Source organism: Balearica regulorum, chromosome 19 (assembly GCF_011004875.1).
Source record: "Balearica regulorum gibbericeps isolate bBalReg1 chromosome 19, bBalReg1.pri, whole genome shotgun sequence".
Lineage (NCBI taxonomy): Eukaryota > Metazoa > Chordata > Aves > Gruiformes > Gruidae > Balearica > Balearica regulorum.
In genome coordinates this window covers 771,213-794,267 of record NC_046202.1, presented here as the reverse complement: position 1 = coordinate 794,267, position 23,055 = coordinate 771,213, and the positions used below count along the sequence as shown (strand labels likewise).

The 23,055-nt window shown below is 58.5% G+C and overlaps 1 protein-coding gene across 11 annotated transcripts in view; it reads left to right on the top strand.

The window, feature by feature from the left end:
- The window catches only part of RAP1GAP2 (RAP1 GTPase activating protein 2), a 75,381-nt gene that overhangs the window by 26,813 nt on the left and 25,513 nt on the right, over positions 1-23,055 (top strand). For 2 of the 11 annotated variants that reach the window (XM_075771802.1, XM_075771801.1), the window contains exon 1: positions 14,308-14,461. The exons of 8 other annotated variants lie outside the window; for them this stretch is intronic. In XM_075771802.1, coding sequence (XP_075627917.1) covers positions 14,355-14,461 — 107 coding nt within the window. In that variant the 5' untranslated portion in view covers positions 14,308-14,354. Of the gene's footprint in view, positions 1-1,499; positions 1,511-14,307; positions 14,462-23,055 lie in introns of those variants that run through there. One more of the 11 variants, XM_075771809.1, reaches the window with a different exon arrangement.

The following is a 23,055-nucleotide window of genomic DNA, read 5'->3' as shown; positions in this document are numbered from 1 at the left end:
GCGGCAGCGCAGGCTGTCGGGCTGAGATAGGGACGGTTCTGTGCTGCGCGGGTGCTGCAGTGGGGCTCGGCCCTGCCCTGCCCGGGGACGCGGAGACACCCCTCACGGGCCCCGAAATGCCCTTTGCTGCTGCTGAGCCCCCGCTGCTGGAGCTGCCCGCTCGCTGGGGCCGTCAGCGGGTGCTGCCGACGGTCAGCGCTGCCCACGGGCTTGGGACGGCCGCAGCAGGCGGTGCTGGGGGTCACACCTGGTGTCCTTAGCTGGGACAGAAATGGGTTTGGGGGTTTGTTCTGTTCTAGCGGTGGTTTTTCGGTATCTGTCTTTTGTGACTAGAGACAAACCCAAGCGGGGTGAGTGCCAGGGAGGTGGTGTCTGCCTCTGCCCCTTGGCCCCAGCACGCTCGGGGTGAAGGGAAGGGGGTTCTTCCCACGGAGGGCTGATGCAGCACCAGGGTTTGGGTATTGCAGCTGTGCCGGGGCTGTGTGCTGGGCTGGGGTCAGCGGCTGGTGGAGCTCAGACAGCACAGCATCCCACTGACACCACATGCAAGCGTAGAACCACCCCCAAAAATCACATCTATTTTCTAGAGGGGAAAAACAACCTAGGAGATGGGAGCCTTAATGATATCTTGTTTTCTTTATGGACGGAAATGGCTTTTAATGGGCACAAGAGCTGTCTTTTTTGCTGAAGCATCATATAATTTTAAGAAGAATCGAGGAGCTTTGGTGAGCAGAGGTTGAGCAGAGGCCGATGATCCCCTCGTGCTTGTTGCCCCAGCAGTGAGGGTGAGGCAGGGCCCCAGGAGCCACCCCGGGGCTGGGGGCACTGACCCTCCATCTGCAGAGGGGGGCATTTGCAGAGGGGGAGCAGCGTCTTCACCCCTGGGGCTGCTGCTGCTGCTCGGTACCCGCTGCGCCAGCCAGAACGGGCAGCAGTGCAGCACCAGCCCCGGGCAGCCGCGGGCACGCAGGGACCGACGGGAGAGGGACGAGCTGGAGGGGTCGGACTTTGCTCATCAGCTCCCAGTGGTGCCGGGGAGGGTGCTGGACCAAGGGTTCCCCACAAGCAGCATCGCGTGGCCACTCACCGTTATGTTGTGCTGCAAAACACCCTCCTGCGGGCGGTACTGCTGTGGCCGGGAGGTGATGAGCGAGGACATGCTGGAGATGGTGGCCAGAGGATGGGGAGGCTGGGGGTGCTCACCCCGGGACGTGAGCGGCGCAGAGGCACAGTCAGCCCTGCCTCGGCCAGCCCTAGGGCTGGCTGGGGATTTACAAAAATCTAGCCAGTCCCAACGTCTCCCCCATATCTCAGTCGAGCAGGCGGGAGCACTTCCCTCTTCGTGGAAGGGTGGTTATCGCCCCGGCTGTCCCCGGAGACACCCAGCCCCATGCCCGCACAGCATCCTGGCCGCACGTTTCAAAGCCTGCCTGGGACAGAGGAAGCTTTCCCAGGAGGAGAAAGGTGCTGTCAGCTTTGAGGACTTGGGGTGTTTCAGCCATTTAATCTGGTAAGCCTTGTGTATATAAAATTTGGAGAGAGGGTACCGGCACATCTCCACTGATGCTCCTGCCCTGGGAGACTTCCCTTGCTATTTGGCTTGGCGCTTTCCTCTCAGTGGCTTGCTGTAGGTATTTGGGGTTATTTGGGGTTTATTTCTGCAGAAACACCAGTTATAGAGTGGAGGCTGGAATCCGGCGATGCAAACTCTGCTTCCTGGCGATGCTGGAGGTGATGCAGCGGCGCATTCTGCTCGTGTGCTACCCAGTCCCATATGTTAAAATGTTGTTGTTGTTGCTGTCAAAACAGCATTCACGTATTTAAAGCTAGATTATCCACAATTACATCTGCCCAGAGGACTTAGCAACCCCACGTGGGTCTATTTTTAGCTCTATTTCAGAACTAAACCTGCGCTGGTTGATATATCTCTTTTCTCCTGTCATATTTATAGCCAGCCAAAAAGGGAGCTGTTTGCAGAGAATTGAAAGGCAGCCGCTCAGGGGAATAACGGCCTTCTAAAAGCAAATCCCGTTGTGACAGGGGGACGGAGCTGTAATGGCCGGAGCGATAGAGACACCGTCGGCCTGTGGGTGTGCGCTCCCGAATACCTGGGTGTGCCGGAGGACGGGGTTGTCTGCGACAGCCGAGGGATGCAGCCGGTGCTGCCATGGGGCTGGCCTGGCCGCTGGAGGTTTGGGGGGGCTGTTACCCTGCTCAGTGTGCCTGCTGGCCCCCCCTCAGCCATGGCCGTGCATCCGCTCGCTGCCGGGGCGGCTGCGGTTTGGGGAGCGCGAGCGGCCCCAGCTCTGCAGAGCCCAGGAGCCCAGAGCAGGGCAGTGAGCACCGGCACGAGAGCGCAGGCGCTGCGCCAAAGCCTGTGGTTTGTTCCTGACAGTAATTTTGTTAATTACTGTGCCACTCCTGCCGGCTGTCGCTTTTCCTTCTAGTCGGCGGGGTCCCGGCCTCCCGACGGCGACCGGTGCCAGCGGCCCCGTGGTGCGGTGGGGACGGGCGGCTGCTGGTGCTGCGTCTGGTGCCCGGGAGCTCCCGCGCTACGGGATGGTTCGGTGCTGGCAGCGTCCACGGTCCCTGTCCCCAACCTGTCTGGAAATGGCCCTCTGCACCTCCAGCATTTTATTCCACTGGGGCTTGTGATGCTGTTTACAGCTTTTGCTCTTGGTTAGCAAACAGCAGCATCAGCATCGAACCCCTACGATATCCGGGAACCTCACATCTTCCAAAGCCTGTTGTAAAAGCCGGGCTCGTCTCAGACTCCCACCCAGAAGAGATGTGCAGAGGCTTGACAGGTACTTGAATAGGTCAGAGCTGCATTATGAAGTCTCTGTGAAGACTCAAAGGTCACTCCTTTCAGACACTGTCCTGTCTCGTTCCTCTCAAATGTTACTGGTGTCATGCCAGGGACTGTGACAGCACCTTCCTCCTACAAGCAATTTGGTGTTAATCCTCTCCAATTTGGAACGCAGACCTTGATGTTCTCTTCCCCGAGATGATGTGGGTTACGTTGCTCGGTGATGCAGAGGTGATAACTAGCCGTCCTGGCTGCACAGGGGGCTCGGAAGTGGGGCTGAGTTTCCATCAGGTCTTCAGCAGAGCTCCAAGACGCCAGTGCAACTGTGTTAGCCAAGTGATTCGCTCTTCACTTGCATGTAAAGCTCGAGGACAGGGAGGTGTGCTCACAGGCAGGAGAACGAGAACGTGATGGTAAGAAATACAGGATCAGACCAGCGGACCATGTCCGCTCCCTGAGAGTGCCAGTGCTCAGGGAGCGACTGAGAAACGCAGCACGTAAGTTGTGTCCTTTCATCTGAGGTGCTATCATCTCCATCCCCTCGCAGGCTCTCCACAGCCCAGGCTGGTGGGAAAGGAGAGTTTTCCTTTGGGCTGTGTTTGTACCATGCCCACGACCGCTGCTGCAGCTGGACGTGGTCCCAGCGGGTGCTGGCTGCGCGTACAAAAGATGCTGCCTTGACCAGGGTGCTCCCGTGCTGCTGCAGGCACGTGTCCTGCTAGAGAGGACAAGCAACCAGCTGGAGACCCCACAGCGGTACGGGCAGCGCGTGCGTGGAGCAGGTACGCAGCAGGTACCCCTCTGCCCAGCCTCCCTCGCCCGCGGGCGTGGGTACCAGCTGCCCACGGTGGTGTACCCTCCGCTTCCCAGAGCCCCAGCACGCTTGAGCCAGGTCTCTTGTTCCTGGTCATTGATGAGGTGGGACAGCGCGAGGTGATTTAAGGAGGAAGATGGCAGGTTTCCAGACGCAGGTTGCATCGTTTCTGTCTTCTAGATCTGGAGCAAGAGGCAAGGAAAAAGCCGCAGAGCAATAGAAACCCATTTCTGAATGTGATTGACTTCAGCACGTTCCCTATTGTACGGATGTGTCACTGAGATAATACCGGTGTTTTAGCTCCACAAATTATATGTCTTTTAATGCTCTCACATCAAACAAGGTGTCTGAGGGAGACGGGTAATCGACACGGCGGCATCTGTGGGGGGAGCCGCCGCGGGCTGGGGAGCTGCTGGTCCGGCTGCTGCCCTCCGTGGCACCGGGACGTGTTCCTGCACGAACCGGTGACCACCCCTCGCCGGTGACCACCCCTCGCTGTTCAGCGAGCGCAGCAAAGCGGGGTGCTGATCTCCCCCGAGGTTTCTGGGGGTAGAAAGGTTCCTCTGTACACAGCACCCGTCTGCAGTGCTGCCCGGGTGCTGGTGCTGCTCCTGTGAGCCGTGGGGGCTCATTGCAGCACGGATTCGTGCAGAGGCAGCTACGCTCCCTCCCCGTCACCAAAACAACCCAGCGTCAAAGGAAGTTGAGGCCCAGAGACAGCACGAGATTTTTCCAGGGCTCCTGTAGTACACTTGTGGCAGTGCCAGGCTGGTTGTCCTTGGAGGCTGCCATCTCCCCATCATGTCTTCAGATTAACTCTCCCCTCCTGACGCTTTCTTTGGGGGGGTGGCGCTGCGTCTGGTGGGGAGCTCGGGAGAGGGAGCGACCGCGATGCCGCTGCCCTGTCGATGGGGATTAGAGAGGCCCAGGCACACGTTCTGCTTGGTTGGGGCTCCTCTTTTACGTAATGCGATTAGCGCTTCTCTGGAGCAACCCCTCCCGAGCCAGCTGCACGTTCAGCATTGCCACGAGGGTCTGCGTGTGCAGCCACCAGCTCTTCTGCTCGCTCTGCCCAGGTGAGAGCTGCCACCCACCCGCGCTGGATGGAGCCCCTGCGGTGCTGGTGTGCCCGGCAGCACCAGGGGCTGCTGTGGTTGTCCAGGCACAAGTTTGGCAAAGCCCTGCCCTGGTGTCAGTTTTAATTGCAGCAGACCCGTGACTCACGTGTCTGGGCTTTAGGCTGTGCAGTGCGGGACGGGCAGCACGGTGCCGCATCCGACCCCATCACCGGATGCTTAAACCGGATGTTTAATCTGGCTCTCGTAGGGATGGGGCTGAAGCGGTGGCTTTCTGCAGCAACTGGAAAGGATCGGCATCGCCTGTTGCCGCAGGAGGAGTGGTGCTGGCCAGCCCTGCGCCTTTTCTGGCTGATAAGAGCCGGTGCAGGGTGGAAGACGACTCTCCCTGAAAGGCTGGGCTCCAGTGAGCCGTCCCCCGGAGCCTGACCCTTCTGCCCCAGCCCACCCCGCTCCTCCCCACCTCTGCCTGGGCTCTCCCCCCTGCTCCCGCATCCCTCACGGCATCCTCGGGAAGGGGCATCGCTTGGATGAGCCTAAAGTTTGGGCCCGATCCTGAGCTTCCCGCCTGGATGCGGATGGCAATTGATTGAGTAACGGGTTCAGGGATGGTCGTTGTCCTGCACGGGGAGCTGGGGAAGGACCAAGGTCTAAGGAAGGTGCTGGCGGTGCTGGAAGCATCAGGCGTGTGGCCGATATTAGTTTGCTGTGCATCCTGAATCTGGCTTTATTAGTGATGTTAATGATAAATGATGGCGTTTAGTTCACTGATTTGCTAGTAAAATTCGAAGGATCTGCTCATGCTGTAAAGACTTATTTCCTCTGCTGATTTGATCTAATTTAATTGAACGCTGAAATCTTGGAGCTCATCTCTTTAGAAAGCCTGCGTTTACAGGGAAAAATACCCCAAATTATCAAGAATACAATTTCCCTATAATTGTGCTGCTGTCATAGGCATGACTACCTCGTGCTGTGCTTGGCCATCAGAAACGATACAGTCACTCAAGGGAGCGGACGGGGCAGGGGCTGATGCTGCGCCGGAGCCCCGGGGCTCCCTGCCCGCCCACGGCAGCAGCGTGACGCACGCCTGCCTTCTCCTCTCGGCCCCCACTCGCTGCCCGGCCTTTGGCAGCTCACCTCATCTCCCCGTGCTGCTGGTTTCTGTCCGCAAAACGGCTTTGGTTTATCATAGAGTCGTTTGGGTTGGAAAAGCCCTTTAAGATCATCGAGTCCAACCGTTACCCCCGCACTGCCCAGCCCACCGCTAACCCATGTCCCCAAGCACCACATCTACACGGCTCTGAAATCCCTCCGGGGACGGGGACTCCACCACTGCCCTGGGCAGCCTGGGCCAGGGACTGACAGCCCTTTTGATGAAGAAATTTGTCCTGATCTCCAATCTAAACCTCCCCTGGCACATCTTGAGGCTGTTCCCTCTTGTCCTATCGCTTGTTCCTTGGGAGAAACTGACCCCCACCTGGCTGCACCCTCCTTTCGGGTAGTTGTAGAGAGCCATCAGGTCTCCCCTCAGCCTCCTCTTCTCCAGGCTGAACACCCCCAGTTCCCCCAGCCGCTCCCATCAGATTTAGCGTGGTACTTGCTGGCCCCGCAACGTGCCGAGGAGCCAGGGCCAGCTCTGCTCTGCTCGCTGATGGGCGGGCTCAGCACCAAAACATGACTCCTGTTCTGAAGTCCTGGGATGTGTGTGATGGGAAAGTGCTTTCTAAGAGCTTCTTATCAAAGCTGTGCCTCTCTGGAGGCTGCTGAAGGAGGAATGGTTCCGAAAATAAAACCATGAGAACCTATAGATAGACATATAGACGCATGTAGGTAGATATCTGTAGATATGTAGACAGAAAAATATCTGTGTATCTTCTTGCATAAAGTGGATCCAGCTGTCTGAGCCCCCTGGACTCTCAGAGATGGTTTTATACCGAACACGGAGCAGAGAACTGAATGTTCCCGTCTGACCCCAGAGCATGTCATCTGGAAACCGCTGCTGCAGTAGCCCTGGATGAAGAGCTCTGTCCTCGTTTGCGTGGCCTCGCTCAGCCAGCCAGGTTTCCTCTGCAAGCCACGACTATGATTTTGGTAATCTTCCTGGGCTGGATAAAGCCTTAGTGCCCCAGCTGCTGCGGCTCCTCCGGCGGCGATGCCAGCTGCGTGCGACTGGAAGGGCAGAACCTTGGGTGATGCTTCATCCTGAGCAGGGCTCGTGGCGTGGGAGGGGGCTGGGGGGCACTTCTCGTTAGGCTGTGCTGCCCTGCTCACCGGGAGGGGGGGACTGGTCCATCCCTGCCCTCGGCAGGAGCCGGGTTGCCCAGGGCTGAGCTTTGGGTCGGCTGGCCGGCTTTCCCAGTGCGTGCCTCACGGTGCCTGTCCTGTGGTCTGCTACGGGAAGCGGGGCCACCAGAGGAAACGAGTGGATAATTTGCAGCTCAGCTAATTAAAAGGCTGAGATTTCGAAGGCTGGTCAGGGAAGATGAGAGGGACGTGGCACTGAACAAGCGTAGCTGCTCGCTGCTGTCTGGGGACGAGTCCCCGGTGCCAGCGGGTGCAGGGGGCCGAGGGACGGGTGCCCGTGGGCGTACGGGGCATGGCGGGGGGGACACACGTCGCTGGCCGGCGCTGTGGAGCTGAGGTAGACAGGACCTGCGCTCTGCGGTGCAAATCCCAGCAGCTCTCGCGCTTGAGCAAATAGCCATTCGTTTGACCTGCCGCCAGCCCTGCTAAGTAGGCAAATATTTGCTGCCTCCTTCTCTCGGCCGCTCAGTGGAAGGGAAGGGAAGGGAAGGGGCATCGCGGCGCTCGCACGGCGGGCAGGTCCCATGGCCCACTGTACCGTCACCAGTGCTCTTGTACGGGTCGCCTTTCTGGGGTACAAATAACCACGCTGTGACGTCCACTTTCAGTCTTTTGTGCTCAAAGCTTAATTGCAGTGTGATAACACACGTTTATTTTTTATGCCTGTGCTATTGCAGAGATACCTTAGTTTGTACTCTGCGTGCCATTGTGATATACAGCAGTGTCAACGGGCTACTAGAAACGCTGTGCAGGAGTGTCCAGCTGCCGGGGGTTTCATGGCGAAACCCCTCTCCCTTCCAGCCTGCTCCATCCGCCCTGTCCCGTACACAGCCACACCTGATCCCTAGTTCTCCACCGGTTCTTATTATCTCAGTTGGAGTGCTCTAACAGCCTGTTGCAGGTGTATTTTCGAGTCTTACTGAAGCTTGAATTGCTTCCCACCATAGTGGGAAGATTGTTCGTGCTTGGCCCTGGACGTGCTCGTGGACTGGAGCAGTGATGTCGACCGTCAGACCCTGCTGCCGCTCTCGTGCGGGGCCAGCTCGGTTTTAATGGCCGGCAATGCCCGGCTGAGCCTCGGCTTCCTTCGGCAGCGAGAGGTCGTTCGCTCGTAATGAATTTCTGTTCTTTCACTGTGGCTGTGATTGCTTTCCCTGCTTATTTCCTGGGAAGGCTGATAATTGCACTGGGGAGATGAAACAGCGTGGGCCCCGCTCAGCCCCGAGTTGGGCGAAGGGTCGATGCTTGTGCGCACTCGTGGCGGGGACGGGCTCTGGACGGGGGACAAGCCCGTTGCGTTGGCTCCCAGTTGAGCTGGGCAGGTACATTGATTTTTGCACATCAGTCCTTTACTCGTTCCAGCAGGCACAGTGCCGGGGCGCAGGGAGCCCCCAGGGTCTGGGCATTGCAGCGCGGTGGGGAAGCCTCGCCGGGAGCCGGGGGAGCTGGGTCTGCCCCGCGCCTTGGCACACATCAGCCCCTCTTCCGATCGCTCCAAATTGAGAGGTGCTAAGGCTGCCGGTGGCGTATCGCACTCGTCTCACACCGTTTAAAGAGAGATAAAACTTGCTGCATTCTGTCTCTGCGTTGCCAGTATGGAGGAGCTCGCTTCATGCTTTCTTGGTATTTCTTCTATGTCTTTCTAACTGAAGCCATAAAATAAATCTCTAATCAGATTACTTAGTGCTGGATGTAACATAATCTAGAGCTCTATTTCTTGTGATATTTCTCTTAAAACTGGATGCACTCTTATCCTCTTCCTGCAGCACCGTTTGAAACGCTATAATCGCTTTCTCCTAGTTTGCAAGCTCCCAAATCCTTTTCTTCCTATGCCAGGGAAATCAGAACGTGTCTGCTCCTTTGCGGAGAACTGGTTACTATTTTTGTCTTTCGGTCCGTGCTGCTTCGGCTCCTTTTGTTCCTCTCTGGCTCCCGGTCCCTGGCGCTGGCGCAGCCGCCCCCCCGTCCCAGCTCTCCCACCTGGGCGCTGCGGGTGCCCGCACCCAGCCACGTCCCACTCGGGTGGGGGGAGCGCCCACGGGGGTCTCTGGGTGAGTGCCTGGGGCGGTGGGGCAGGGTGCTGGGGCGGTGGGGCAGGGTCCCCAGGCAGAGCTCTCGGCGGCCCGGCAGCCACTGCGGCTCAGCCACGGCGCTGCAGGGATGGGCTGGCCGTGCCTCCAGCCCGGCGGTGGCAAATGCCTGGCATAGCTCACGTACTTCTGGCTCTGTCCCTCGTGAGCCGGGGAACCAGAAATATCTCTTGCAAAGGGAGGCGCAGAGGGCGTCAGGGACGTATCCTGCACCGTCTGACGAGGCAGCGCCGCAGCTCTGGCCGGAGAAGCCCTGAGTCACCGGAGCCGGGCTCGGCTGTGCCCGCTGCTCGGTGTGAGCGACGGGGCCCTGGGGGCCTTCACGGGTGGAAACGCACCCATGGGCAGCTCGGGAAGGTCGATGGGCGGCTCACCGACCGGTGATTTAATCTCACTGCAGCATCAACGCAAAAGCCAAAGTTACTCCATAAATATATGGCTTCTTAATAATATTAATAGTGCCATTTATCCATGGGAGATTCAGTAATACCGAGGGTGAAGGCTTGATCTTGTCACGGTCCAGTATTTTCAGATCCTTCTTTCTTAGCAGAGTGCCCAGAAGAAAATGCTAGGCTTTGCATAAATGAGCCAGCCACCCAGGTGATTTATTAATCACGGCCTGTAATTGTCCTAACCTGCCGGGAGCTCTCTCCAGCCCCTCGAGACCTGGCTTCCTAGTTAGCTGCAAAACTGTTTTCGCTGAAGCAAAAATGTCAGGGCATTTTCAAAGAGATATTTATTTCTTCACAGGGCGGCTGCTTAACTTGGAGGTTATTTAGTCACTGCAGAGGTAATACTGATTTTTTAAAGGAAGGATGGAGGCCCAGAGGAACCTAGAAATGCTGGCGGGGAGCTGGGGGGAGCTCGTCGTCTCTGGTCCAGGCTCCATCGCAGAGCGGGCTGGGGCTCCCTCCAGCCGAGCCCAGGAAACCTCGGTGGGAGGGGAGCTGGCAGCCCCTCTGGGGACCTCTTCCAGGGTCGACCCAACCTCCTCGGTTTTCCCGATTTCCGGTCTAAGCCTCCTAAGCTGCAGCTTTCTGTCTTACGAGACATCCTTTGGCACATCTGTGCAGGCACCAGCTGGAGAGCTTCTGAGGGTGCTGGCCCCAGCCGGGCATCCCTCGCTCAGACCTTCAGGAAGGCGATGGTGGCACCGCTGCGGGAACAGGAGGCTGGCTGGAGTCACCCCGGCCCCGCGGAGCTGGGGGACGAGGCGTGGGGCCGGGGAGATGCTCTGCAGAGGTGTTTCTGTAGCTGACAAGGACACGGGCAGAGTAATTGCCCCTTGCTGGGATCAGCTTGATGGGATCCTCTCTTGCAGAGAGGAAAGGCTGAACTGGGGACGCGCGCCACGGCCGATGCACTGCAGGAGCCAAGGAGACCTGGCTCTGCTCCAGGGTCAGGGTGCCCCAGCGACCCACGGCGCCGTGCCCGTGGCTGTGCCCGCCCTGCTTCTGCTCCTGCTCCTCCCTTTGGCAAGCAGAGATGGTCACTGTGTGCACGGTGAGACGTCCCTTTGCAAGGGGACCCGCTGGGTGTGGGGGGGGGCAGCAGGCGCTGGGGAAGGCGGGCAGGGGCTGTTCAGATGCACCGGCCCTGCCGCCTCTTCTGCTTCCCTTGGCATTCCTGGCGTCCCACTCCAGGCCATCCTGGAGCCTCTCGTCAGACGGCAGAACGCAAGAAGTGCGCGGTAGCTTCTTCGGGGGCCCATCGCAGCCACAAGCAAGCTCCCTCCTTTGGAGCAGGAGGTCCCTGGTGCCCCTTCACCTGCGTGTCCAGTGGCTGAGCATCCGACCTCCTCGGAAAGCCCACGGCCTCCTAGGAAGATGTTGCCATCACCAGATGGGAGCTGCTTTGCGCCGGGGTGGGGGGAGCAGAGGGGGCTCTGGCGTTTCCCTCTGCAAGAGAGGAGGTAGGGGCAGGGCAGGGTATGGTATGGCAGGGTATGGTATGGCAGGGCATGGTATGGTATGGCAGGGCATGGTATGGTATGGTATGGCAGGGTATGGTATGGCAGGGTATGGTATGGTATGGCAGGGTATGGTATGGCAGGGTGTGGTATGGCAGGGCATGGTATGGCAGGGCATGGTATGGCAGGGTGTGGTATGGCAGGGTGTGGTATGGCAGGGTATGGTATGGTATGGCAGGGCATGGTATGGCAGGGCGTGGTATGGCAGGGCGTGGTATGGCAGGGTGTGGTATGGCAGGGTGTGGTATGGCATGGTATGGTACGGCAGGGCAGGGCAGGGTATGGCAGGGTGTGGTATGGTATGGCAGGGTATGGTATGGCAGGGCGTGGTAGGGCAGGGCAGGGTATGGCAGGGTGTGGTATGGTATGGCATGGTATGGTACGGCAGGGCAGGGCATGGTATGGCAGGGTATGGTATGGCATGGTATGGTACGGCAGGGCAGGACATGGCATGGTAGGGCATGTTATGGCAGGGCAGGGCATGTCATCGCGTGGCATGGCTGCAACCCGGGTACCGAGCTCCCATCCCCAGCCTTCACTTCACCGCCCCAGCAGCCCTCCTCCAGCCCCTCGCCATTTAGTCTCTTGCCCTCATCCTATAAATTACAAATCAGCTGCAACAGAGTCCAGAAGAAATTGATTACAGGGCGGGCTCGTTTGCCGTATTTGGGTGGAGAAGAAAATACGGCTGAGTGTGTCTGCTTAAAGTGATTCTCTATTTCCAAATATGAGGGAATTGAACATCTTTAAAAATCAATACAAAGCCACTTCAGCATAAAACAAGAGGAGATTAATACTTAACTTGTCTGGAAAAGGGGAAGAGAGACGGTGGAAAATGTCTCCAGAGAGAGAGAGACTCAATGAAATTCGAAGCTGCCTGTTTAATGCGAGAGGTAAAAGGTTTAAAATTAAAACCCCTCCCCCTCCATTAACTGGAGGCTAATGAGGTGCTGGAGAATTGGTATAATTTGGCACGGAAATGAGTTCTAATTTTTTTTTTTTTTTTGCTGTGCCTGAGAAATTTGTCAGACTGATGATTTCTGCTTGAAAGGAACCAGCCAGGTATTTTCTGCAAGAACAGGGAGATTTGTTGATCCAACAAAATCTTTATTAAAAGGCTTCGCAGTGCGAGTTAAGCGCTCTGCCCTGCCAGCGAGGACGACGGTAGCACCCAGGTTTCACAGAATTCTTTCCTGTTACCCACTCACGTTCTCTCACCCACCACACGCGGTTTGGCATCATCTGATGTCGTACTGAGGAGGCAGAAACGCGTTTTGGGGTGTTTTGAGGATGGGTTGGGCTTTTCCTTGTGAGGAAGTGGGGATCTCATCTGGCTGGAACTGCTGTGCTGGAGAGACTTTCTGCTGCTTCGTTCTTCCCAGGGACTCGTTGAGATCTGTTGAAATACGAAAATACTAATCTTGGATTTAAGTTTAGATCTCGATTCTTTGAAGAGCTACACGTGAGCTGTGTAGGTCAATATGAATGGCGTGGTGACGGCTGAACCGCCGTCAGGTTCTTCTGGGGTGAATTAACGTGGCGCGTTGACAAAAATAACGTTGTACGTATTTTTATCTGACTTACAGTAGAATGCATAAAGAGATTACAGTGATGATTTTTTTTGTTGTTGTTGAATTTAATGAATACATCTGATTAGAGATTGTGCTGAAACATTTCGATAGAAGGCCAGAGCTAAGGTGATGTCGATGACCTCGAGCATGGCAGGCAGGGGGTGGCAGGCAGGGCGGCGGCAGGCAGGAGGCGGCAGGAGCGGCTGCTCCGTGCCAGATGTGGTCTGTGGCCTTTGTGAGCTGTTTGCTCCCGAGCAAACACATTTATTACGGACTTTGCCAGGAGAGCCCCACGCGCTGTTAATGATTGACTGCCCGGGCCAGGGGGTTTCCAGGCAGCTCACGCTCCACGGCGTGTCGGGACTGCTGGGCCATTGCACCGTGCGTGACAGCGTCCCCGGCGGGCGAGGGGCGGAGGGACGTTCGTTCTCCCCATCTGTCCCCGGGAGCTGCCGCGGGAGGGGGGTCCCCCCCTCGGGTGGGATGCTGGTGGTGGGGTGGCCATGGTCGGCCCTGCAGCCCGCGCGTGCCCCCCCGCCGCCGGCAGGCTGCCTGTTCGCAGCAGGGTCCCCCCAAAAGCCCTGACCTGTCGGCTGTGACGGTTTGCCAAACAGCCGCTCCGGGGGTCCCGCACCCCGCTGCCAGCGGGAGGTTGTGCTCTCCCTGCTCTGGGGCCAGGATGGTTGAGGCACGCTCGGGGAAACGCTCTCGTGGCCTCGCCCGGACGGTGCAGTAGGGTTCTGATGACTCTCTGAGGCTGGCTGCGGAGGTGCGGAGCACCGGTGGGCTTTGGGCAGACGCTGATGTGTCAGTCGTGTGCAGGGCGGGAGTTTCACCTGCGCGTTCTCATACGTGCCTACGGCACGGACTGTGCCTTCATCCCTCTAACCAGGAACACGCTCAAAATGATGCAGCTAGCCTTGCGTCTAATTCCTGTGACAATTAAACTCACAGAGGAGGAAGGTGAGAATGGGGGGGACACACAGAGACCTGAGTGTTTTATCACCATGGCAGCAAAGGCCATGGGAAAGGTGCTGAGGTTGTGAAGTAGACGTTTACAGTTTACTTAATAAAAAAAAATAATAAAATAAGTATTTCCTGGCACGAGCCGCCTGCCAGCTCCCCCATGTAAGGGGCAAGCTGGAGGGCTCATGCTTTCACGCTGCTCCCGGGCCTGGCTCCGTGCGGCTCCGCAGCGGGGAGGGATGCTCGTCCCCGGCACAAGCACAGCGGGTGCCTGGCTTGGCCCGGCTCAGAGCCGCGTCCCGCACGGGGAAGGGTCGCTAAGGCCTGGAAAAGGCGGAAACCCCCCCTTGGCGCGGCAGGAACGGATCCTTCCCTCCGCTCGGACTGTAAAGGGGCCGGGACGTCGCTTCGCGCCTTCCGAGAGCGCGGCGTACGGCCGGCGGGGCAGGCTGTTTCCGCCAGAACCTCGGCCCCGGGCCGGCGCGGGGGAAGGAGGGCGGTCGCCGTCCGGCGGCCGGTCCCGCGGGGCTCGCGGCGCTGCCCGGCCCTGCCCGCCGCTGCCCGGCCCTGCCCGCCGCTGCCCGGCCCTGCCCGCCGCTGCCTGCTCGGCGGAGAGCGGCCCCGCGCAGCCCCGCGTGGCGGCGGCGGGGAGCGCGCAGGGCGGCGCGGGCGCGGAGGCGGGCGCGGACGCGCCGCCACCCCCGCAGGTGTCGCGGCGAGGGGCCGGAGCTCGGTCGGCGGCGCCGGCAGCGGCGATGTCCCGGCCGGGCGGCAGGATGCACTCGCGGCGGGCGGGGATCCGGGCGGCCGTGGTGCTCATCGGGCTGCTGCACCGGTCCCGCAGGCAGAGCAAGGAGAAGCGGTGAGCCGCGGGCGGAACCGTCTTCCCGGCGGCTCGCTCGTTGCGGGCGGCGGAGCGCACCGCTCGCTGCCCAGGGGCTCCGGGCGAGCCGCGGGAGCGTCGTCCCTTGTTCCGAGGGTCCGGCGGGAGCGGGGTGGGGGGGTGGGTGTGTGTGTGTGACCGCGACCCGGTGCCGGGGCGTCTGTGCGCGCGCGGGGGGTGCGCCCCGGGGAGGTCGGCACCGGCACCCGGCTCCTGCCGGGGGGCACCCGGAGGGACCGTTCTCTCTCCCTTCCAGGGATCGCCGCGTTCGCAGAACTGCTCAGCGGCTCTGTCTCCTCGCTGGGAACAGCTGACGAACGGTTTCATCTTTCATTGACTAAGCCGCGGATCGTACTTTGTGTTCAACTTTGTGTTTTGAGGAAATAGCCTGTTTGCAATATTGTGTTAGCTGGCATCTGCTCTGCTCCGCTCCCCCCCCTGCTCATTAACGGGAGTTGCTGTTTGCCTCAAAGATCTACCCTGCTCTGATCTGTGCTGCGCCTCCTCGGTCAGGGAGTTCTCTCTCCTCCAGGACTCTGCTGCTCTGGCAACTTTGTTGTTAAAAATAGTCAGAAATGTGCATCCGAACCTCGGCGGTGCGCGTACCGCCGGTTCGGGGTGGAAGCGACGTGGGCGCTGCTGCGGATTGAGGGGTTGGGGTTGTTTTGTTTCGTTCAGTTTGTGATTTTGTACCAAAACCGCGTGAATGAAGACTTGGTTATTTGGCATCTTTGTGGTAAAGTTACCCCCCCTGCCCCTCAATCTGTGGGCCTGAAAAATCAGAGTAAGACAAAAGGGATGAAGCTTCAGCTCTTCACCCACCCGCAGTTTTGGGTCACGGGGTCCGTACCCCGTTTTTCAGAGCTGCCATAGGTGCTTTGCCTTGGACAACAGGCGCCCCCGAGAGCAGGATTTTAGTGATGCTTTTATGACTTAACAGTGGCCTTCCCGTATAGCTCATGTGCTGCTGCTGTTGTCTTGGGATATTTTCTTCTCCTTTGCTGGGATTTTAGGTAGGTCATCAAAGCTGAACAGTTGGAAAATAACGACCCGCAGGTCCTGATGGTCCTGAATGAACAGCAGAGATGGATGCTCGCCTGAGCCGAGCTGGGCCACAGCTGTGGCCCCTGTCCTCCCCTGCCCCCAGCTGGGACACAGGATGCCGGCGCTGTGTTGGGGTGCCCCATCGGGCTCGGCCATTCCCGTCCCTGCTGTTGCCCCTTGGGTTTGTCTCGTTTAGCCCAGGCCCGTCCCTTCTGTAGCTCTGCCCGGGGGCCGGGGGCTCCAGCTGTGGACCACCAAGTTTCGGGGGGGGGCTGGCTGGCTTGGGGGTGGCTGGGGCCTCTGTGCCCCCCCCCCAGCGCTCCGTGGTCCTGAGCCTCTTCTCCCGCTTCCATGTGCTGTGCGTAGGGAGTGTCCGAGTGCTGGGGAGGTCTGTGCTGCCGGTGGGGGCCCAAATGCTGCTCCGAACATGGTCCCTGCTGAAACTCCTTGCCCATCGTGCGTGGGCCTCGAAGCGTGGCAGGGAAGGAAGAGCGTGCTTTACCAGTGGCGCTGAGCAACACACCCAAAGAGAGTCGTCTTTCCCCTAGGTACCAGATTTCTGTGAATGAGCTCAGCATGGCACTTGAGGGCTGAGAAAAAATCTGGCTCTGAACTCTCACAGAAATCTGGCCGGTGATGTGTGAGTCTGGGGTTTTTAAATTTTTTTCCCCGCCATCATGCTGAGCACAAACCTTCTCAGTGCAGTTCTTGGCTGCAGGGTTTACGGAGGACAGTGAGGGTCACACAGACATCTCAAGGGGAGGACAAGAACCTGAGGAGGTTTTTTTCCTGTCTGCTGTGGACTGAGGAGCCTTCATGGGAGTGATTGCAAGAATTCAAGCAGTGCTTTACGGTGGCTGCTTCATCTTATGCAAGCTGCCAGGGCCATCAAAGTGACATAATCTGCAGGAAAAGGAAGGGACTGCTAGCAGCATCGTCAAAAGGGACTCTGTTCCTCCACCTGCTCCTATTTTCTCTTTTTCCTCCTACATTCGGTCTTTGTTCTGTGTTTGCAATTGAATTTTGCTTTACACGAGCCATATGCAAGCCTGGCAGGATCGGTGGCAGCTGCAGAGTCCCCAGTGGCCCGCGGCCCTTTCTTGTTAGCAGCCCGGCAAAGTGCAGCACAACAAATGGACTTCACCAGGCTCCCCTCGCAGAGCCGGGGTGATGCTTACCTTGCTCCCTCTGCCTGCAGTCGATCCGTCCGTGCCTGTCCTGCACGCTTGAGCTGGAGGGGGGCAGCAGGAACGTGCACCAGCAGCTGGGGCCCGGGGGGCCGCTGCTGCGGTGGGCTTGGGGCTCCTCCTGGCTCTGGCCCTGCTCCAGAAACCTAGGATTTGGAACTGGGTGTTTTTATCTAAACCGATTTTCCTGAATGTCCCGCATGCAAGCCAGGTGGTGGTTTGGTGGCTGTCTTCTCGCGGGGTAAAGCCGGTGGGTAGGTGCCTCGGTGTCAGTGCAGCCCTCCGTTTGGTGATCGGTCTCAGCTACAGTGTAGGCAACTGGGAATAAGGCAAATGTCTTTTATGGCGGCTGTTAGTTTACTGTTCAGTTCAGCGAGGGCTACTCGTGGGTAATCTATCTCCCGGAGCCGCTGAGTGAGATCTTTGTACTGCTGAAGTCGGTTTTAACCCCCGTTTGTTTCAGCGGGATGTTCACTGGAGCAGCATCCCGCACGATTTGGGCCTCTCCCCTCCCGCTCCACCTCCCGCCCCGGGGCGGATGCTCAGCGCTGCGGCGCTGGTTCTGCCTGCAGTTGGAGATGCTGGTTTCTGGGAGCTGTTCTCTGTAATTTGCAAATTATCAAATCAGCTCAGAAACGGCTGCCCAAGGCTCGCTGGCTCGTGTTTGTCAGGAATCGGATCAGACGAGCCTTCTGGTTTTAAAAGGTCCGTGAGTGCCTTGGCTGGTAGAGGGAAACCGCCGCTTTCCCTCTACTTCTGCAAGTGAGATCAGACAGCAACATTTGTAAATCATAAAAATCTCTCTCCTCGATGATTTGCATATCGAGCCTTGCTTTCCTAGCCAGACCAAGTGGGAAGTCCTTGGCCAGTCGGAAAGAACCCAGTGTCCGTAGAGGTGCTGGCACAGCGGGAGCCAGCTCCTCGCCATCCCCCCGAGCAGGATGGGCAACGCGCGGAGCAGCAGTGACCCACGTGACCGGTGCAGGCAGCACTGCCCGCACGAGTGCGGGACGCTCCGAACTCTTCTCAAGTATGTTCTCAGTGCGAAGGAGTAATTAAAGCTAAACTCATTGGCAGTTAAATGTCACCTTGCTCTGAGCAGGGCTCTGGTTCCCGCTTGTGGGAGCTGTGCAGTCGGGGAGGCTCTGTGTGCACACAGGTGCAGGCTGGCAATTTGCAAATACGTAATTTATTGCAAGAAATCCAGACCAGAAAATGCTGCGCTTTTTCTTCGCTGACTCTTAGGCTTCAGCGCAAGAAGGTAACGCTCCAGGGCAGCGCCAGCCTGAGCCCAGGACATGACAAGGTAACTCAGTTTATCAGGAAGACGTGCCACAGCAGGGCTCTGCCTGGCGCCCGTGTAAGCCCCGGAGCACCAGCAGCTTCGCAGTGCTGGGTGCACGGGATGAAACCCGGCTCTGGGGTGGCTGTGGAGCCCCGGGGCTGTCTGAAGTCAGTGGGAGCCCTGCAGCAGCGCGTGTCCTCTGCAGACGTCCTCCCTGGGATGAGTGATGATGCAGCGAGATCTTGCCTGCCTGGAGTCCCCGGGATTGGATGGAGAGCTGTTCAAAGTCAGAGTAAGGTGCCTCGTTTGGGCACTCACTGCAGATTTCCAGGTGTAAAATCTCAGTGCGGTGCCCTTGTCTCTGTTGCAAAAAAAAACCCAACACCATTTTTAGGTTGGTTTTGTTTTTTTTTTTTCAAAGTGGGAGCAGCCAGCTGAGGGCTCCTGGCCACCTCTGCGCCGGGGGTGTCAGCAGGCGCTCACCGGTCTCCCGGGAGCTGGGTGTCGGAGGCTCGGTCCCAGCCGTGTGCCGTGAGCCGCAGCGGCCGTGCGGGGAGCGGGGATGGAGAGGAGCCTCCCGCAGAGGGAGCGCGAGCAGCCTGGGCTCCGGTCCCACCACCCGCCCCGTGACGGGGGCTTAACCCGGGGCGGTGACAGGATGAAAAGCAATACAGAAGCACAGTCCCCTGTGAAAACTTAAGATACTGGGCATTGAATATTAAATAAACTAAAAAAGGGAGCAGCTGGCAAGGTGATGCCCATCAAGGACAAAAAAATTATGGCTCCAAAAATAGAGGCTGTTAATTTACAGGATAATCTTTGCTGTCCTTCTCAAGGATACAGCATCTAGACAGGCTGAACTTGTTGCTGCAAGAGTTTTGCACCTCCTTAGGCCAGGTTTCATCTGCAGAATTAAGCGTAAGCATAAACGTAACCTGCAATGCTCCGTGTTTAATTTGCACAGCGTAACAAAAGGTAGAACTCACCACTTAGTGCGAAACGCTTTGCCGTGTCAGATAATATGTTGACACCTCCCCTTCCCACGCGTAATTTATATGAACGTACTGTGTCAATTTAGATCCTGTCTGATAAATCAGCCAAACAAAACAAGAAGGTGGGATGCATTAGAAGTTTCTCATTAGGCTTTCGACTGAGAAAGCGGGAGAGAAGTGTGTGCCCGGAGGCAGGGGTTCGGCTGGGAACGCTCGGGAGGCTCTGGGGGGGTCCCGGCAGCCCTGGCTCTGTGCTGAACGGGACATTTTAATCATAAATTCATTCTGTCAGCAGGGCTTACCAAATGCAGGGTATGAATTTGTAGGCGCTTTTGGGATGTGATCAGGGATGCTCTAAAGACAAGAGAAAGACTTCACCTGCCCTCGCTGTGTTGGGAACTCGCCAGCATTACAAACCCAGTGCCCGTGCACTCAAAACGGGGCGGGGGGGAGGAAATCCCCATTTGCTCCCCTTTGGAGAAGCAGGGAGAGCAGCCCCGGCCGTGCCTTCCCGGTGGGGGCTGGCGGCAGCGGGGTCCCCCCCAGCACAGCCCCACGGCTGCAGCCCCGGCCCTGGGGGGAGCGCGGGGCCTGCGCCAGGATGGCAGGGCTGATCTCACGCTCTCCGTTAGGAAACCCTGCGGTTGGGCCTGCGTAACTGCATTAAAGTATTTCCTTAATTAGATTTACTAAGTATGTAGGATTCTAATTCTTTCTTTTCCTTCTCTCTTAATTTGCCTAATGAGAAAAATGAAGAAATAAAATTATAAAAACAATGCCCGCGTTGCCTTCCAGGAAGGCCGGTGTCCAGCCGTGCAGCTCTGGAGGGTGCTCTCGCCCATCCTGTGTGCTGATGCCCGGCCGCGGCCAGGCTGGGCTCGGGGCGTGGGGCTGGGCGACGCACCCGGCTGCCTGCCGAGCCCCGGGCGCTGCCTCTGGGGAGCGAGCGCCGCGCTGTAACCTTTGGTTACGTTATCGGTCCTCCAGCCGTGGGGACAGGGAGAGGCGAGTGGGGAGTGATCGTAGAGGCCGTTTATTGGAGCCGGGCCGTGCCAAGGCCAGGCTTAAGCTCATCACGCTAGTCCCGCTGTCCTTCCCCGCCCCATCCTCTCCCCTGCTTCCCAATTGCCCTCTCGCGTCGCGTCTGGTCAGGCTGCTCGGGCAAGGGACGTGTTTTCTTCTTGCACTGCGCCATCCTGGTGCGGGACTCGGTGGAAGAGCCGTCAGCCTTTCGGGATGGCTAACGCAGAGTGCGCTGGGGGCCGTGCTGCGGGAGGGTCCCGGTCCCCGCAGGGCGAGGGGAGGCCGTCCTGCGCAGTGGAGGCAGGGATGCTCGCACGCTGCGGGCCACCGGCATCCCCTGGCCGGCCGGCCGCCAGCTTTGCAGGGAAAGCCCTGGAGGGGACAAACGTCCTGGGGCCGCTTCCCAGGGATCCTGCTGTGGGTGGGAGCCGGGTGCCACGGCGTGAACGCCTGGGACCTTTGCTGCGGTTTGGGTTCTGCAGAGACTTGTACCCCTGGCACCAGCCGGGGACCGGGTCACGGCGTGGGGCTGCCGTGAGCGCCCGCTGGCTCTGGCGGCGTCCCCAGGGGAGATCCCCGGAGGCTGCTTCTCCGTGGGAGCACGCCGTGCACAGATAAAGACGCGCTAATCTTCTTCGTGATTCATTTATCATCCCGTGAGGGTAATCTGTTTGGGAATTAGGCTGATGGCCCTTGACCCCATAGCTGACGGCAGACTGAATCATCTGAGTCAGTGGTTGCAGTTTAACGTAACGTATTTCCAGTGCACGGAGGCTAATTATAAGCGAGGGCTGGTGAATGGGTTTGTTTTGCTCTCCCCGGAATTGCAGGAGCAGTTCCAGCCGTTCGGCCCCAAAGAAGCGATCGGCATGTGACAGAGGAACACGTTGTTAAGTTGTGTGAGTGATTTTATAATACTTAGAATATGATGCTATGGCAACCCGTTACAAATCCCAGATCAAATCAAATTATTTGTGTGCATCCCTGTAACTTTAATCTTTGCAAAGTCTGATACATTTTATGCCTTTGAGGCTGCTGTGCAGATTAGTGCAATCAGGCAGAGCTCAGGGTTCAAAGCAAGGAGAGCAAAGGATGAGTGGTTTGCTCCAGATCAGGCTGTGCTATAGCGTCCTAGAAAGTCAAAGAGCAAACAGCAAAAATCTGTCATCCTCGGTATTTTTTCAGCAGTGGAGTCACAGTGAGTTTGTGGACAGGAGAAAGGGAAGGAGCCCGATAAACAATACGGGTGGGCAGGACATGAATTCTGCTATTGCCCCTACGCAGTCCCACGTCATTTTAATTCATTTCTCGCATTGAAAAACTGGAAGATGCTAAGAACTTAAATGAGACGTTAGAATGTAAAGCAAATTTGACCTGCTCTGATTTAAAAAATAGAAAGAGAAAAAGACGTATATTGGTTTAATGTAATGTAAAATGCCAGTCCTTGGTCCACATTCATGTTTGGACACAAACCGCCAGGTATTTCCCCCAGTGACTCCGGCTGCAGTTGCGTTGCTGGCACAGCCCGGGCGGTGCCGCAGCCCTTGGTGCCCTGCGGCTGCGATGGAGAAGGTGCCGGGTGCTGCTGGTCCCGCTTTGCCTTCACCCCTCGCAGCCCCGGGGCAGCTGCCCACTCCGCTCCTCCCGTTCCATCACCGGCCACTCAGAGGCCAAAAAATCCACCTTCCTCCTGCCTGCGGCCGCCCGTGCCCCAGGAGGAGCCCGGCAGGATGGTCCCAGTCCGAGGGAAATAGTCCTGCGTGCCGGCCCTGCTGCCCCCACGCCTGCGCCGCCCCCAGCTCCGAGAAGTGCCGTCAGCAATTAATTACAAGTATTGGAGGATTTGGCTTGCCAGGTCCCAGGGGTCCCAGCTGGTCTCGGCTGCGGTGCTGCCCGGCACAGCGGTGCGTCGTCCTGCCCCGCGCTGTGCCGATCACCCCGTGCCCTGCCTGGGCTGGTCTTACGCCTCCGGTACAGATTCATGGGCTTGAACTCCAGCCCTGAATTTCCCCTGACATCCAGCTGATGTTCCCTTGGTTACAAATGAAGTCCATTAATTCTTGTTCCTTGGTCGTTGACTAATGAGAACTATCGATCTGCGGCTGGTTGGTCCCTGCCTTCCCTTGGTCCCAGGCGCTGCAGCTCCCTGCTGCTCCTGTCTCCGTACGTGCAATACGTTAACAGCACAGCCTGACAGCTGGCAGCCCCCTCCATCCAAATCTAATTGTGCTGGCCGCAGGGACACGGGTTCCGAGGCACCGCCGGCTCCGGCTGCTCTCCACTGCTCTGCCGTGAAGCCGGTCCCGCAGCGACAGGGAGAGATGCCAAATCCCCGGTCTGGGCCGTGGCGCTGTGAAGGGCAGGCTGGGATCCTGCAGCATGGGGCTGCGGCCGGGCGGGAGGCTGCCGTGCCTTCCTGCAATCCGCGGCGTGCAGAGGCCTTTCTCCTAAATGCTGATTTGGGTGCGTGTGTGCGCGTATGCACATTCATACATTTATGTGTTTCAAGAGATGGAGTCAAGTGTCATCAGGAACAGAAGTCTATCAGCCAGAGCAGCTGCACACGCAGGCAGGAGGAGCGGGGGCCCTTCTCAAGCTCCAGCTCAGTCTCTCGTTAGCGGGGACACAGCCACTCCTTTGCTCACGCGGGCACCGGCGGGGTTTTGCGCTCGCTGTTGCACCAATGGTCTTGAGAAGACTCACCTGCAGTGCCCACAGCATCCCTGCAGCATCCCCGCTGCACCCCGTGCATCCCCGCTGCACCCCGTGCATCCCCGCGGCGCACGGCCCTGCCAAGGAGGGGCCGCGGCCACCCAGCCTCCCCGTGACCAGCGTGTGGCTGTCACCTGCTGTCGTGGGAGCTGGGACTCGGCGGAAGGAGGGCAGCGTGGGCGGGAGGGCAGGGGCCGGGGCGGGGGGCCCGGCGGTGCAGGAGGTCGGGTGCGCACCCCCTGGCAGGAGCTGCGTGTTTTGGAGAAGGCGCTGGTGGGCATCGGTGCCCGGCTGCCGTGCGTGCCGCACTGTGCCGTGCCATCCCGGGGC